We start from the raw sequence: 15,770 nt of genomic DNA, 5'->3' as shown, positions 1-15,770 counted from the left end.
AGGTCGCAATATTCTCGATCTGATGTGACCCTAGTATGTGACTAAGGAACGCAGTTTTATCCCTCTTTTTCATCGGTGTTAATAATGGAAAGACACTTCATGGACTCTCAAACCAAAGGCGTTAGCACAGGCGTAAGTACATTGTTTTTTAAATATTTTGTATCTGATAACGTTATACATTTTCCTAAATTGAAACAGCTATATACAGTAGCCTACATTTTGGGACCCCTCAGGATTTTAGTTCTAGGTTGCCTTGTTGATTTTGTCATTAATTCATCTCGGTACACTAAAGCTGAAATTCATGTAAAACGTTTATACATTTAACTTAATAATAATAATAACATCATATTTTCTGAAGAACAAAGGGCTGAATTTACTTTCGTTTTCGAGTCATTCATCTGCAACTCAAACTCAGGGTAGAAATTAACCTACGTGCGTACATGCTCCCAAAATCCCAACCACAGCCCATCCATTGACTGTATAGACCAAGGGTGTCAAACTCATTTTGCTCTGGGGGCCGCGTTCAGTTTTTAACAAGGTCGGGAGGGCTGCACTGGAAATTGGTTATATTTCTATTGGTTATAAAAAAGAGTCCTCTAGCCATCGAATTTCCCATGCTCCCTGTATGAAACTGTATGAATGTAAGTCATTCCTACACAGTTTCGATTTGGTTTTAGTCATTTTAAAGTATATTGACTTTTTTAACGCAAAACACCCGGATTGGACCCCCTCACCTGCTGGATGTTTAACACCCAAGGTATAGACCATATTCATAAGGAGGAAAATTACTTTAGATCAGATATAATAAATGTCATAAATATATGATCATACAAATATATAATTTTTATTATATCTTATATTGTAATTGTATGCTCCCTCTATACCCATCTAACTGATTAAAGATGTATTAGTTATTTTTGATGCTCTGCATGTTATCTCCTACAGACCACCATCTTGGCAGTGACGTTCAATGGAGGGGTTATCATCGGCTCAGATTCCAGGGCGTCCATTGGAGGGTAACATGCTGACCACACCGCTCGTGTTACATGCGCGAGCGTTGCTAAATAAATGTACACATACATGTTATTCAATCATCCAAACTGCTCACGCGCATCAACAAACGTCTGCGTAGCCAGGCGCTAAAATAGAACTTGGTTCCATTTGTGATGCTTGATCCGCTGCAAGTCCCGCCTCTCCCATCTCCTCATTGGTTTTTAGGAGCATATACCCACGTGGGTGATTGAAAGATGAACCGAGGTCCACACTCCAGTCCAGTTGGTGGTGGTAATGCACCAAGTTGGTTGCCAACTGCCACAAAAAGTCTAAAGAAAAAGAAGAAGACCGAAGGAGGAAAGATTACTAGAAACTAACTCGGTGTACCCTTTATCTGTGGATTAATTGTCGGAGTAGAGGACCTTGTGCATTTCAGGTAAAATAACAACCCAATGTTTATATCCCAGGACAAATTAGCTAACAACAGCAAGGTAGCCATGAATGTTTAATGCTTTTCAATCTGGCCCCAAATGAATATAGTTGGTTCAGAATTAGTTTTGATATTTCAACCTGCGTGTCCTGATCACGTCTGGTGTGGATGAACAAAATCAACATGCGCGCAATGGCTCACGCAGATGCCGGTCTAGTCAGCATGTGAGGAGGATCTTCAACACCTATTAACACCTAGAACCAAGTTAATCATATTGCCCCTCCTTTCCTCTAGACATGTCTTTATGATCAAATACGTCTGTGACACGCAACATATTAAATAAATCAGCCATCACTTATAGCAATATATACATTGGAATGTGTCACCAGGAGTCTATCTAATGTGTCTCTATCTCCACTTCCCCCACAGGTACTACGTGTCCTCTAAGACCATCAACAAGCTGATCCAGGTCCATGACAGGATATTCTGCTGCATCGCCGGCTCCCTGGCAGACGCTCAGGCCGTCACCAAGGCTGCCAAGTTCCAGATCTCCTTCCACAGGTATAGACCACCCTGTCCCTTTCCCTGTCTCTGTCCCTGGCCTTGTCTGGATCTACATACATAGCTCATGGTGATTGATGTCAAACTAATGAAGCTTGACTGGTGTGTGATTGATTTGTATTATTATCAGCAATAGGGAGACCTCCATTTTAGAGGTGGTCTTAGTAGTAATGTCAGCCTACGTTGACATTTTAGTCATTTAGCAGACACTCTTATCCTGAGCAACTTACAGTAACAATTAGGGTTAAGTGCCATGCTCAAGGGCACATTGACAGATTTTTTTTAACCTAGTCGGCTCGGGGATCAAGCGACCTTTCGGTTACTGGCCCGAAGCTCTTAACCGCTAGTCTACTGCCTCCTGAACTACAATAGACATAGAAACAAACTGTGGAATAATCCTGAAGCTAAATGATGACAACCATGTCTTTTATGTGTTTGCCCTGTGTGGTAAGTATCCAGATGGAGTCCCCTCCTCTGGTGAAGGCAGCAGCGTCCGTGTTGAAGGAGCTGTGCTACAACAACAAGGAGGAGCTGCAGGCCGGCTTCATCACTGCAGGCTGGGACAGGAAGAAAGGGCCACAGGTGAAGCCCTGGGGCATAACAACAGTCAAACAGACAAATAGAATGGAACACAATAGAATAGAACACACATGATTTCTGACTGTTATCTCACCTGTAGGTTTACACAGTGGCCCTGGGCGGTATGTTACTCAGTCAGCCGTTCACCATCGGAGGATCAGGCAGCACGTACATCTACGGTTACGCCGACGCCAAATACAAACCTGACATGAGCAAAGAGGAGTGCCTGCAGTTTGCTACAAATGGTAAAAGTTGATTTTCCCTTTAGGCTTCCTTGTTTTATCCGAATGGCACTGTTTTTATACAGGATAAAAGATGTCAGATATTGAATAATTGCTTTTATTTTTTATTGAAAACATCTTCCAGTGGGACAGGAGTGTGATTGTAGGATGGGTTTGCGATGGGATTATTGGCACTGGAACACAACAGACCTGTTTCCCGAAAATGTGGAAGGATATGGTCCCATACCCATCTCTCCCTGCCATCTGACCTATTTTCCTCTCTTTCCTCCCTCCCCCTACTTTTTCTCCTGCTCACCCCACCTAGCTCTTGCCCTGGCTATGGGCAGAGACAATGTCAGCGGGGGTGTGGCACACCTGGTAGTGATCACGGAGGAGGGGGTGGAGCATATTGTCATCCCTGGAGACAAGCTGCCCAAGTTCCACGACGAGTAGTGACACTTCAATCAGCCAATCAGCTGTAACACTGTGTGAGAGGAATTTTGAACCTTCACCCAACCAATCACTGTTGTTCATACTGTACATGCAGCATTTGGTGTTCATAGGCCTAACTATTCACATCAGTTTTGGGACTGTGGTTAGAAATAAACACTAATGATATCCAAGAGTCCAATGTGAGAATCTTCTCTGCTCCTGCCTATGTGTTTTCTAATCCACACTGTGTTCACTCTGTTTCTGTGCTTTATATATTTTTTTATCTAATGACCTTTGTATGGAATTAATAAAATCAAAGTAAAAAATATCTTTACACTGCGTGTAAGTGTGTTTGATTAGAAATTTGTCAATCTGACAGTCCCCACTATAATTGATTAGGCTATTTCTGAGGGAATACGCCCCATTTGCTTTGAGGCATCATTAGCAATAGATTAGGAAACATCAAATCAAATTTTATTTGTCACACGTGCCGACCTACAACCGGTGTAGTAGAGCTTACAGTGAAATGCTTACTTACAAGCCCTTAACCAACAATGCACTTAAGAAAAATAAGAGTTAAGAAAATATTTACTAAATAAACAAAAGTAAAAAATAAAAGAGCAACAATACAATAATAAAGTGAAGCTATATACAGGGGGTGCCAGTACCGAGGCAATGTACAGGGCTACAGGTTAGTTGAGGTATTATGTGCATGTACACTACCGTTCAAAGGTTTGGGGTCACTTTGACATTTCCTGGTTTTTGATAGAAAAGCAATTTTTTTGTCCATTAAAATAACATCAAATTGATCAGAAATACAGTGTAGACGTTGTTAATGTTGTAAATGACTATTGTAGCTGGAAACGGCACATTTTTAATGGAATGTCTACATAGGCATACAGAGGCCCATTATCAGCAACCATCATTCCTGTGTTCCAATGGCACGTTGTGTTAGCTAATCCAAGTTTATAATTTTAAATGGCTAATTGATCATTAGAAAACCTGTTTGCAATTATGTTAGCACTGCTGAAAACTATTGTCCTGATTAAAGAAGCAATAAAACTGACCTTCTTTAGACTAGTTGAGTATCTGGAGCATCGGCATTTGTGGGTTCGATTACAGGCTCAAAATGGCCAGAAACAAAGACTTTCTTCTGAAACTCGTCAGTCTATTCTTGTTTTGAGAAATGAAGGCTATTTCATGCGAGAAATTGCCAAGACACTGAAGATCTAGTACAATGCTGTGTACTACTCCCTTCACAGAACAGCTTAAACGGGCTCTAACCAGAATAGAGTGGGAGGCACCGGTGCACAACTGAGCAAGAGGACAAGTACATTAGAGTGTCTAGTTTGAGAAACAGACACCTCACAAGTCCTCAGACACCACACAAGTCCTCAACTGGCAGCTTCATTAAATAGTACCCGCAAAACACAAGTCTCAACGTCAACAGTGAAGAGGCGACTCCGGGATCCTGGCCTTCTAGGCAGAGTTGCAAAGAAAAAGCCATATCTCAGACTGGCCAATATAAAGAAAATATTAAGATGGGAAAAAGAACACAGGCACTGGACAGAGGAACTCTGCCTAGAATGCCAGCATCCCTGAGTCGCCTCTTCACCGTTGCCGTTGAGACTGGTGTTTTGCGGGTACTATTTAATGAAGCTGCCAGTTGAGGACTTGTGAGGCGTCTGTTTGTCAAACTAGACACTCTACGTACTTGTCCTCTTGCTCAGTTGTGCACCGGGGCCTCCCACTCCTCTTTCTATTCTAGTTAGAGCCAGTTTGAGCTGTTCTGTGAAGGGAGTAGTACACAGCGTTGTATGAGATTTTCAGTTTCTTGGCAATTTCTCACATGGAATAACCTTCATTTCTCAGAACAAGAATAGACTGACGAGTTTCAGAAGAAAGTTATTTGTTTCTGGCCATTTTGAGCCTGTAATCGAACCCACAAATGTTGATACTCAACTAGTCTAAAGAAGGCCAGTTTTATTGCTTCTTTAATTAGAACAACAGTTTTCAGCTGTGTTAACATAATTGCAAAAGGGTTTTCTAATGATCAATTAGCCATTTAAAATTATAAACTTGGATTAGCTAACACAAAGTGCCAATAGAACACAGGAGTGATGGTTGCTGATAATGGGCCTCTACGCCTATGTAGATATTCCATAAAAAATCTGCAATTTCCAGCTACAATATTAATTTACAACATTAACAATGTCTACTCTGCATTTCTGATCAATTTAATGTTTTTTTAATGGACAATTTTTTTTGCTTTTCTTTAAAAAATAAGGACATTTCTAAGTGACCCCAAACTTTCAAACGGTATTGTAGATAGGGGTCAAGTGAGCCTGCTATAACTAAAGCGTATTTAAAACGGTGTTTACATGACAGCAACATACAAATCATAAAAATGTGGAAATATTGGTACAACTTAAAACTGTTATATAATGAGTGAGAAAGTTACAGGAGCACAAATACGATACCCCCAAGACATGCTAACCTCTCACCATTACAATAACGGGAGGTTATTTTTAAAATATATTTATGCCTCTGTAACTTTCTCACTCATCATTATTTACGATTCATTAAGGATTACCCCTAATCATGGTAGCATCCACATTAATGTAGAAGTGTTTAGAAACATATTATATTCTTATTTACAATAAAAGTGACTCCAAAATGACACAATACATTATTTACCATTCCTTTCTATTGGGCACAAAATAATCTGAAACACATCCAAAACAAACAGCAAATGCATCCAACAAGTTTGTTGAGTCACAAGCTTGATGTAGTCATTGCGTGCTAGGAATATGGGATCACACTACTTAATTTTAGACTACTCTACTACGCATATAACTTAATCTGCCCCAATAATTCTGTTCCCCTAAAATGGGGGGACTACGTACAAAAAGTGCCGTAATTTCTAAACGGTTCACCCGATATGGATGAAAATACCTTTACATTTAAACGGACAGTCTACACTTTAACCTCATAGTCATAGTACCATTTCAAATCCAAAGTGTTGGAGTACAGAGCCAAAACAACAACAAAATATTGTCTCTGACCCCATGCTTTTGGAGCTCTGTATGTTTCTTGGGAAATCATTTCAGCCGCTCACTGACAATCTAACTTTCATTTTCATTTTCTTCTGGAAAATGGTGGACCAGACAGAAAGGTATGGCGGCTTCTTTCTCAAATATCTTTAATAGTTGATTCTAAATACAAAATTGTAGTTTAATAGCAATCGTTCGCGTATGTCCTAAATGAGGCGTCGTTTGGTTTTAAATTGCATGTTTTCTTTCTCTTTCCATTTCGCGTTGAGTCAATAGGCTTCTCACACACCGTGCTCACTGAACAGGTATCAACGCGACCAGCCACTTACTATCTATCGTGCGCAAAAATAAGGTGCTTCAAGATGTTAGAAGAATCATCAGAGCCAGGGTGGCTATCTGAAGAAGTCAAAACTGGGGTGAGTATAATTTGATGACATGTATGGAGGTGGAATTGATATCAGCCTATAATGTTGGGGTGTTCATTCAGTTTTTGTTTATTTATTTGTATGAATGTATAAATAAAATATATTGCCTTTTCCAAATGGTCAGTCTCAAAGTGAACTTAGCAGTGTTGAGTCATTCAATTGAGTCATTTAATAATGCCCTCAAGACAGGTTGGAAAGCGCTTAATCAAAATTGTGTCTGTTTTCCTTTCAGACCACCATCATTGCTATTGAGTTTGATGGAGGGGTGGTGCTGGGCTCTGACTCTCGAGTGTCTGCTGGGTAAGTAGCTGTTCCAAGTCTTTGAAAGCCAATCATTTACTATGAACATTCAAAAAGTGATGGTCCTCCCTCAACCCTCTGTTTTTCCTCCATCCATCCTCCCTCTTCTCTCCATCCCTCACAGGGAGACTGTGGTGAACCGGGTGATGAACAAGCTCTCTCTCCTCCATGACAAGATCTACTGCGCCCTGTCAGGCTCGGCTGCAGACGCCCAGACCATCGCTGAGATGGTTAACTACCAGCTGGATGTGCACAGGTATTACCCGTGTTACCCGCAGCATGGCTATTTATTGTGGTCGACAATAGCTCTAGTGCTATGTATAACACATTTGGTTGAGTTAAATGTATGGAAAAGGTTAATAGGCCTTCACTGCGCATTTTCTCATGTTCTCATGGGGGTTTGCCTTTATACAGTAGATGCAGTTAAACAATTCTGCTATTGAGCTGTGGCTTATGTGACTTGTGACCTCTTTAACTCAGCATTGAGGTTGGAGAGGATCCTCAAGTTCGTTCAGCTGCCACTCTGGTGAAAAACATCTCATACAAGTACAAAGAAGAGCTGTCAGCGCATCTCATTGTTGCCGGGTGGGACAAGAGAGGAGGGGGACAGGTCAGTCGTTACATAGAAATGCCACATCTATAAACACTAGTCCCATCTGTATTCATTTCTTTATTGTGTACATTTCGGAACATTGTCTTGCATCTTGAACATTTAAACGGATGCCTGTAGCTCAGAAGAGGTCATTTTTAATTGAATTGAACAATTTTGTAATAGTTTTGAGTGTATGCTTAAATGAACTTTTAGTACAATTAGTAGGGGAGAGCCGGGACAAAAGTAAAACGGGGTGAAAGTAACACACCCATTTTCTCAGATGAGACAGGAGCTAGAATCAGATAGTGAAGTCAGCATGTTCCTAATGCAGAGGATGAGCTCCCTGCCAAAAAAAAAACTGCCCAGTCCGACCAAGTTATCAACAAAAAGTGGTTTTGAGCAATGTAAGTACCCGGACGTGTTTTTCAGTTATAGAGTTGTGTTGAATTTTTTAAGGTTCCAAACATATGTTGTTTTCTTAACCCATTTAGTGTCTAAATGGCAACACAGGTTTCAAGTAAAATGCTATCTAGTCTTGGTTGTTAGCCTGGGAGAAGTTACAGGAGAGATGGGTTGGACGATTGTAACACAATGTTACATGATGACCTGGATTAAAATAAAATAACTTTAAGCACAGGCCATTGTCTCTTCTAGTTCATAATGCTTTTATAATGTTATCAAAATATCAACAAGTGACAATGTTTAAAAATTTGATATGACATCATTAGTATTATGCCTTAATCAATTGACTTGATGGATCAGCTTCTCAAAAAGCTTTTATCGACAGGTTAGTGGTTAAAAAGATATATCTTTATGATTCTGGGGGTCAATTACCTTGTGTTAAGCCATGGAAATGTGATAAGCATGATGAGTTTTCTGTTTGTGAAGAGAATAAAAATGTTTATTCTATCAAGACTCGAGGAGTGCGTCTGATAAGGACAGCTGGAGATAACCTGATTGGTAGGGCTACGTTTAAAAAATATAGATAATTTAAAAATATATATTTTACCTTTATTTAACCAGGTAATCCAGATTGTGATAAACATCTCCTACTACATTCCCATTGAAGTGAGATGAGAAAATGATGGTTAATATCGCTATTATGTGATCCATTTTAGTCCGATTAATATTGTAAGGCAAAATATTGTGGTTGCGCAACATTGTGATGTTGATGCACGGTTGATTTTCATACATTTAGAACTTATAGCATTAATTATTCAAATCAACACGAAAATGTATTTATGGCTGATAGTACATTTGTTGAAAGTAACGAGCATTACAAATCAGAAACATGGAGATAAGACAGCTATTGTACACTTCTCGCCAGCTGTTACTTCCGTCCCAAGGCTGTGTTACTCCCGCCCCGCCAGCAGGTACAAAAGTAACGTTGCGGTAGTTCTGTTGCCGGTCTATTTCATTTAAATTAATTTACCCTAGAAATTAAATTACAGTTGCTAATGGTAGAAGACATATATAAGTTGAATTGTCATGAAATATGGACTCTCTAGCTCTATCGATCTGAGTAATTAGGAAAAGTCCTAAAAGTGTTACTTTAGTCCTGGTTCTCCCCTACATAATCAAACTCACAGTTGTTCACTAGTCTGCATAATATTTTACTTACTTCAGAGTTTGCTAGGTTGCTGTGCTCAAGCATCCCCCTCTAATTGATCCCTCCCAGGTGTACGTGACCCTGAATGGCTTGTTGTCCAGACAACCCTTTGCGGTCGGCGGCTCCGGAAGCGCTTATGTCTATGGGTTTGTTGATGCAGAGTACCGGAAGGCCATGAGCAAAGAGGACTGCCAACAGTTTGTTGTCAACAGTGAGTGACATTGCACTTTTAAAATACTTATATGTGTTGATAAATTACCTAAACAGCATGAATTAGAAGCTATTAAGATGTTGTATAATTTTTTATAACATATTCTCCCTCTCTCTACCTTCACCTCTTCTCTCTCAGCACTTTCGTTGGCCATGAGTCGAGATGGTTCGAGTGGAGGTGTGGCCTACCTTGTCACCATTGATGAAAAGGGTGCAGAGGAGAAATGCATCTTGGGCAACGAGTTGCCCACTTTTTATGATCAGTGAAAACTGAGTTGTGAAAACTGAAACACTCAAGTTGTCTTAGTTATTGAACAGTGAGTGGACATATGGCCGACTTATGAACAAACAGTATTAAATCTACACAGGATATATAATGTTTGGATTAGGTTATAAATCATGCTGGCACAATGTTAAATATTCTCATCCCCACATCACTACACATACTATGTTTAAATGATTTATAATAGTTAAGCCCTCTGTTGAAGACACTGATTATATTTTGGGTACCCGAGGACCCGAGGACTGCTGGACTGTGTCTTTGTGTGATTCACAAGTCAATAAACCATCTCTCAATTAAACTTTCTCCGTATGTTTATTTTTTTATTCAACACCAAAACAACTATTCAAGAAGTATTCTGCCACCATCAAATGTTTTGGTAATTTTTGTTATTATGATTGTGTTTACCGGGATATACACCATGCATTGTGAGGCCATGGGAATGTTCGTAGCAAATTGTATTCATTTTAGGTGATGAGTCATCAGTTACCAAGTGGATATGAAGCCAGCAGGTTTAATTTTTTAACTCATTGTTGACTTGTGTTCATTAAAGCTAGCCTATGACAGACCTACATTAGCCTACTTAGGTTATCTTAGTGAGTGGTTAAGGTCAAATAATAGACAATATATCAGCTATATCAATGGGGTTAATGAGGTCACAGACATGGTCACGTATATTTGTGGACTGTGGGAACTGTTACCTCACATGAACTCCAAAAAGCGCCAAAGCGGGGAACGCGAACGAGACCACATACATATATACACGCATACACAAAATGGGTTATTCGGTTGTCCCCATAGGATAACCCCTTTTGGTTCCAGGTAGAACTATTTTGGGTTCCATGTAGAACCATCTGTGGAAAGGGATCTACCTGGAACCAAAAAGGGTTCTCCTATGGGGAGAGCCCTTTTAGGTTATAGATAGCACCTTTTTTTCCCGAAGAATGTAGGATAAACCTGTCACCATTAACCACTCGGTTAAGTACACTAGCAATATTGTCTGTTATTTATTATGTCACAGTATACAAGCTAAATGGAAAGGTGCACAATATTGTGTAGAATATTTCCCTCTGATTCTGATTAGGGCTTATGGGAAATTGAAACTGAAACTAAAACGCTGTCTCTGAAAATATCTGAAAACAGTCCATTCAGTGGACAGGATCTTCATGAATTCGGGGGCTTGCCATCTCTCACCTTTTAATCAATAGGTTATAGATGAACAAAACATTTAGATGACAAAAATGATGCTTAGAACGTGCGCGTTCGCTATGGCTGTAGGTCTATGCATTGACATAACCACATTGGCTTTCGGCGCATCTATTTCCAAAACTGGACCAAGAACTTTTGATACTTTCGGAAATGTGGTGCGTCTCTGGGTTGTAGCGGGGATTCGGTTAGTTCTACTACTCGGTTTATCACTACTCACACTAGGATCTATAAAACCCGTATTCAAGCGCTGGTTAGCGGTGCACTGTTTCCTTGCCCCGGTCTATGAGACAGGGCGACTTATGCTGTATGGAAGTTCACCGGAGCGCGCGTATGGATCTTTGGGTCTGGGGAGTCCAAGTTTGTGGCTATTGTGTACCGTGGCAGCAGCTGCAGCAGCCTTATTTTGGGAGACAACCTTCCCTGACAGCAATGGAGAAAGTAACGGGAAACAGAAGACGCAGAAGGCACGAGTGCTGTTCATGAGAGTCCTCATCTTCTACAGACCTGACACCCTCCTTTTGGTTGGGGCGTTTATATTCCTGTCACTGGCTGTCCTCTGTAAGTATTTCATTGTTGTTTTGAAAAAAATAGTATTATATGATGATGATGAAGTTGATGATGATAGTGGTGGTGTGTGTTTTCAGGTGAGATGTTCATCCCATTCTACACTGGAAAAGTGATTGACATCTTGGGTACCCAGTACAAGTGGAATAACTTTCTCACAGCTATCATCCTCATGGGGCTTTACTCTCTGGGAAGGTAAGTTGATACAACAGTATATACAGTCTCCTGTCAATATCGCACATTCCACATTGTAGGTTGTATTGTTTAAAAATGTTGGTGATTGAAGACACCGACCTCTCTGCTGCAATGTGAACATCAGATTGATTATTCCAACACACCTGCAGCTTATGGTGTCTGTTTGTTGCAGCTCTTTCAGTGCAGGCTGTCGTGGAGGCCTCTTCATGTGTGCTATCAACAGCTTCACCTGCAGAATGAAAGTGAAGCTGTTTGGGGCCCTGGTGAAGCAGGAGATCGGCTTCTTTGAGACCATCAAGACAGGTAGAGACACGTTAATAATTACAAACATCCTATGGTGGTGACCCGAAAGTATGATCAGCGTGCAATCTGTTGTCTTACTGGATCAAGTGGCAACCTTGTTTGTTTATGACGTTACTACTGTAACTAAATTGCACATTCTATGGAACTTTCTTTGTCATTCAATGGACTGTCCTCTGATGCGTGGCAGAATATCTCTTGAAAACACTGCCAGTTTGTACTTCTATGCTCCTTGGTTATTCGACGACGTTACAACAATTTACTTTCACCTCTGAACTGTCGTAGGTGACATCACGTCCCGGCTGTCCACAGACACCACCCTGATGGGCCGGGCGGTGGCCCTAAATGTCAACGTCCTACTGAGGACCCTCATTAAGACCCTGGGTATGCTGTCGCTCATGATGAGCCTGTCCTGGAAGCTCACTCTGCTCATGCTGATGGAGACGCCCATCACCGGCCTGTTGCAAAGTGTCCATGACAACTATTACCAGGTATAGTACAGTCGTTTGTATCCAGAACAGAAGGTCCGGAAATTATCTATTGGTGCCTGCAGACCCTGAAATTATTAGCTGAAATTGTTATTAAAAAAATGTTTTGGTGTGAAAATACAGTACATTAGATGGTGACTGCTAAATGTACTGGGTAACCTTACAAAATAGAGTCTAGTAAATGTTATTGAGGATTGACTGTTCCTCAGAGTCTCTCTAAGGAGGTGCAGGACTCTATAGCCAGGGCGAACGAGGCAGCGGGGGAAACAGTCGGCGGAATCCGGACCGTACGAAGCTTCAAAACTGAGCAGCATGAGGCTGGTCGCTATAACAACAGGTTGATGGACACCCACAATCTCAAGACCAGGCGGGACACCGTCAGGGCAGTCTACCTGCTCCTGAGAAGAGTGAGTATGCAGGGATCACTCCCTGTCCTCCTTATACTCAGAATACTTCAATTATTTTTATTTGATTAGGAATAAGGCAAACTGCCTGTCACCATTTCTTATGATCTTCTGTGCACATACTCATCACATTCTGTGTGTTTGTGTGTTACAGCTAACAGCAGTGGTAATGCAGGTGGCCATGCTATACTATGGCAGATTGTTTATCCAGCAAGGTCAGATGAGCACTGGGAACCTGGTCTCTTTCATCCTCTACCAGTCTGACCTGGCAGACAATATCAGGGTACGCTAATGCTACTTTATCTTTGTATCTCAGCCCCATCCTTCACAGTGAGACAAATGTCTTATCAACAACAGTTAACGTTCCATCGACCATTAAGAGTGGAATACATTTTACAAGTTTAATCGCAATGTATTCATTAAGAAAGTACATAATGTAAAAGTTGCTATAGAGACGAGAAAGATCATACAACATAAATACTTAGTAACTGTTGAAAATGTTGATTCCAAACACTAACGTTTTTTGAGTTACGATGACACAATTCTGTATAATAAATCTGCCCTCTGCCCTCTCAGACTTTGATTTACATTTTTGGCGACATGCTGAATTCAGTGGGGGCAGCTGGTAAGGTGTTTGAGTACCTGGACAGAGAGCCCCAGGTCAGCACCAAGGGGAAACTCCAACCAGAGACCTTGACTGGACACGTCCAGTTCCACAACCTGTCCTTCTCCTACCCCACCCGCCAGGAACGCAAAGTACTGCAGGTAAAGCTTGCCTGGGAGGAAGTTAAACACGAGGGAGTTTCGTCATCACCACATTTTTGCATTTCCTTGTGCCATTGCTGAGGTAGTGTGTCATTGGCTCTCTGCTTGTGTTAGGGCTTCTCTCTGGAGCTGAGGCCGGGTCAGCTGACTGCTCTGGTGGGGCCGTCAGGAGGGGGGAAGAGCACCTGTGTCAGTCTGCTGGAGAGGTTCTACCAGCCTCAGCAGGGAGAGATCCTATTGGATGGACTGCCACTGCAGAGTTACCAGCACCACTACCTACACAGGAAGGTAATGTCGACAGCTACCAGAACCACTACCAACACACCTGCACAGCAAAGTAACACAGCTACTCTTACACAGATATTGGCATTTTTACATGTCTAGAGAGCACAGGAAGATAACTGTAGTATGCCACATTGTCTACCAACATCATTCCCTATTAGAAATCTTTGCAGAAGAAGAAACATTGTATAAACTTTGATGGGCTGATTGGTGATACGTTTTTCCCTGCTTGGGATTTCCCTTTACCAGATAGCCATGGTAGGCCAGGAGCCTGTTCTGTTCTCTGGGTCCGTCAAGGACAACATTGCCTACGGCCTGGCAGACTGCTCTCTGGCGAGAGTACAGGAAGCTGCTCGGAGAGCCAATGCCCACAGCTTCATCAGCCAACTGGAGAAGGGTTACGATACAGGTACACTGGCCCATGATCAATGACAAATAGGAATATTATATATATCGCTGCTGGATGATCACAAGGACGGACTTGATAAATTTACTGTCTGTCTGTCCATCTATTAGATGTAGGAGAGCGGGGTGGTCAGCTGTCCGGCGGTGAGAAGCAGCGTATCGCCATCGCCAGAGCTCTGATCAGAGAGCCACAGGTCCTCATCCTGGACGAGGTCACCAGCGCACTGGACACGGAGAGCGAACACATGGTACGGCATCCCTCCTCACATGAACCATATAGCTTTAGCCTTCCATCGTTCATACTCTCTATATGGTTAGTGCTAGTAGTTTCACATACGTACTACCTATGACATTCTCAATAGGGTTAGCGCTAGTTAGCGGTTTCACATATCTGTTATCGCTGTCTCAGGTCCAGGAGGCCCTGGCTAGCTGCCCCTCCCAGACCCTGCTGGTGATTGCTCACAGGCTGAAGACCATCGAGATGGCAGATCAGATCATTCTGATTGACCGGGGGACCGTCCAGGAGCAGGGCACTCACCAGGAGTTGATGGACAGGAAGGGGAGCTACTACAAACTAAGAGAGAGACTGTTCACGGAAGACGACATGTCCCATTGACAAAACAATGCTACTGTTTGAACTGTAAATAGTGATGTCATTTTCTCACTCTCTCTCTGACCAATACTCACTACCTCCTAATATACTGTAAACCACATGTACATCACAAATTCATGTAAATATTGAATATAGTTAGATTTGGGGGGGTTTCGTAAGAGATGGACACTTCTGTTGGTGACATTTTGTTATCTCGTATGGGTGGTTTTGATTTTATTTTATTGTATTGTATTCTTCCTATTCTATTTCTTAATGTTTGAATAATACATAGAGGGGCAGTGAGTGACCCATGTTCTAAAAACATTTATGATCTTCTGGAGCAAAAGTCTATTACGTTGCCTACCCAAGAGAATAAATCATCTATTAAAAATTTAAATCTTTTGCTAAACCACAGCATTTTATCTGACGCTTGTTTTACATTTCCTGTACAGATCCATACCCATTGTTGTGAATGCTGTTGTCTAAGTGTTTTATCGGTGTGACAGACTTGTCTGCAGCCATTTTTGTGGTGAAGTGTAGCCTAAGCAATGTTTGCCGGTATTTGTATTGTGCATGAGCTTTTGTCTTACTTTTTAGTGTTGTCTGGTCCACTTGAGTGTGTACATGAGCACATTTGATTCTGGTACGGAATAATTGTTATTTTATCACACAGAGCACTAAGTCTTGGAAAGTCCCTGGAGGACCGTCCCTTGTTCTTTGCCAATGTTTTTGGCAGTTTGCCTGTCTGCACTACGGCTAAGCCACAACAAAATGTCAGTGCTCCAACACCCCCTACCGGAGAACAATAACACATAGACACAGACCTCAGGAGAGATACTGGCACCCATTTTAATGACCAGATCTGACTAGTGCACATCACC

At 41.5% G+C, this 15,770-nt stretch overlaps 3 protein-coding genes across 6 annotated transcripts; all 3 read left to right on the top strand.

Moving 5' to 3' along the window:
• The first annotated feature begins 20 nt into the window (after positions 1 to 20).
• Positions 21 to 3,538, top strand: LOC120022473 (proteasome subunit beta type-6-B like protein-like). The gene is made up of 6 exons (XM_038966391.1): positions 21 to 132; positions 946 to 1,016; positions 1,853 to 1,984; positions 2,437 to 2,566; positions 2,664 to 2,808; positions 3,110 to 3,538. Exons 1-6 carry the CDS (start codon positions 85 to 87, stop codon positions 3,235 to 3,237), a joined length of 654 nt encoding a protein of 217 aa, XP_038822319.1. The 5' UTR covers positions 21 to 84; the 3' UTR covers positions 3,238 to 3,538.
• Positions 3,539 to 6,284: 2,746 nt separating this feature from the next.
• Positions 6,285 to 10,127, top strand: LOC120022262 (proteasome subunit beta type-9). Of its 4 annotated transcripts, none has more exons than XM_038966152.1 (7): positions 6,285 to 6,391; positions 6,546 to 6,685; positions 6,927 to 6,994; positions 7,119 to 7,250; positions 7,475 to 7,604; positions 9,265 to 9,406; positions 9,545 to 10,127. In XM_038966152.1, exons 2-7 carry the CDS (start codon positions 6,632 to 6,634, stop codon positions 9,670 to 9,672), a joined length of 654 nt encoding a protein of 217 aa, XP_038822080.1. In that variant the 5' UTR covers positions 6,285 to 6,391; positions 6,546 to 6,631; the 3' UTR covers positions 9,673 to 10,127. The 4 variants fall into 4 exon arrangements, with proteins under 4 accessions (XP_038822080.1, XP_038822081.1, XP_038822082.1 ...); XM_038966153.1 differs by having other exon boundaries at positions 6,344 to 6,391; positions 6,539 to 6,685; XM_038966154.1 differs by having other exon boundaries at positions 6,352 to 6,391; positions 6,575 to 6,685; positions 9,545 to 9,980.
• A 684-nt stretch (positions 10,128 to 10,811) lies between these two features.
• On the top strand, positions 10,812 to 15,289 carry LOC120022500 (antigen peptide transporter 2-like). Its single transcript, XM_038966442.1, has 11 exons — positions 10,812 to 11,452; positions 11,539 to 11,653; positions 11,826 to 11,956; positions 12,239 to 12,444; positions 12,651 to 12,848; positions 13,000 to 13,128; positions 13,422 to 13,610; positions 13,725 to 13,898; positions 14,142 to 14,301; positions 14,409 to 14,545; positions 14,707 to 15,289. Exons 1-11 carry the CDS (start codon positions 10,918 to 10,920, stop codon positions 14,911 to 14,913), a joined length of 2,181 nt encoding a protein of 726 aa, XP_038822370.1. The 5' UTR covers positions 10,812 to 10,917; the 3' UTR covers positions 14,914 to 15,289.
• Positions 15,290 to 15,770: the final 481 nt, after the last annotated feature.

The sequence above is a fragment of the Salvelinus namaycush genome, chromosome 27 (assembly GCF_016432855.1).
Source record: "Salvelinus namaycush isolate Seneca chromosome 27, SaNama_1.0, whole genome shotgun sequence".
Lineage (NCBI taxonomy): Eukaryota > Metazoa > Chordata > Actinopteri > Salmoniformes > Salmonidae > Salvelinus > Salvelinus namaycush.
This window is presented reverse-complemented; position numbering and strand designations above follow the sequence as displayed.

Excerpts from the sequence above, each read along its gene's own strand:
- LOC120022473 (XM_038966391.1), top strand. The coding sequence starts at position 85 with ATGGAAAGACACTTCATGGACTCTCAAACCAAAGGCGTTAGCACAGGC. Across the intron at positions 1,017-1,852 it reads TCCAGGGCGTCCATTGGAGG|GTACTACGTGTCCTCTAAGA; the intron begins GTAACATGCTGA and ends CTTCCCCCACAG. Across the intron at positions 2,809-3,109 it reads CCTGCAGTTTGCTACAAATG|CTCTTGCCCTGGCTATGGGC; the intron begins GTAAAAGTTGAT and ends CACCCCACCTAG.
- LOC120022500 (XM_038966442.1), top strand. The coding sequence starts at position 10,918 with ATGACAAAAATGATGCTTAGAACGTGCGCGTTCGCTATGGCTGTAGGT. Across the intron at positions 11,654-11,825 it reads GGGCTTTACTCTCTGGGAAG|CTCTTTCAGTGCAGGCTGTC; the intron begins GTAAGTTGATAC and ends TGTTTGTTGCAG. Across the intron at positions 12,849-12,999 it reads TCTACCTGCTCCTGAGAAGA|CTAACAGCAGTGGTAATGCA; the intron begins GTGAGTATGCAG and ends TGTGTGTTACAG.
- LOC120022262 (XM_038966152.1), top strand. The coding sequence starts at position 6,632 with ATGTTAGAAGAATCATCAGAGCCAGGGTGGCTATCTGAAGAAGTCAAA. Across the intron at positions 6,686-6,926 it reads CTGAAGAAGTCAAAACTGGG|ACCACCATCATTGCTATTGA; the intron begins GTGAGTATAATT and ends TTTTCCTTTCAG. Across the intron at positions 7,251-7,474 it reads TACCAGCTGGATGTGCACAG|CATTGAGGTTGGAGAGGATC; the intron begins GTATTACCCGTG and ends TCTTTAACTCAG.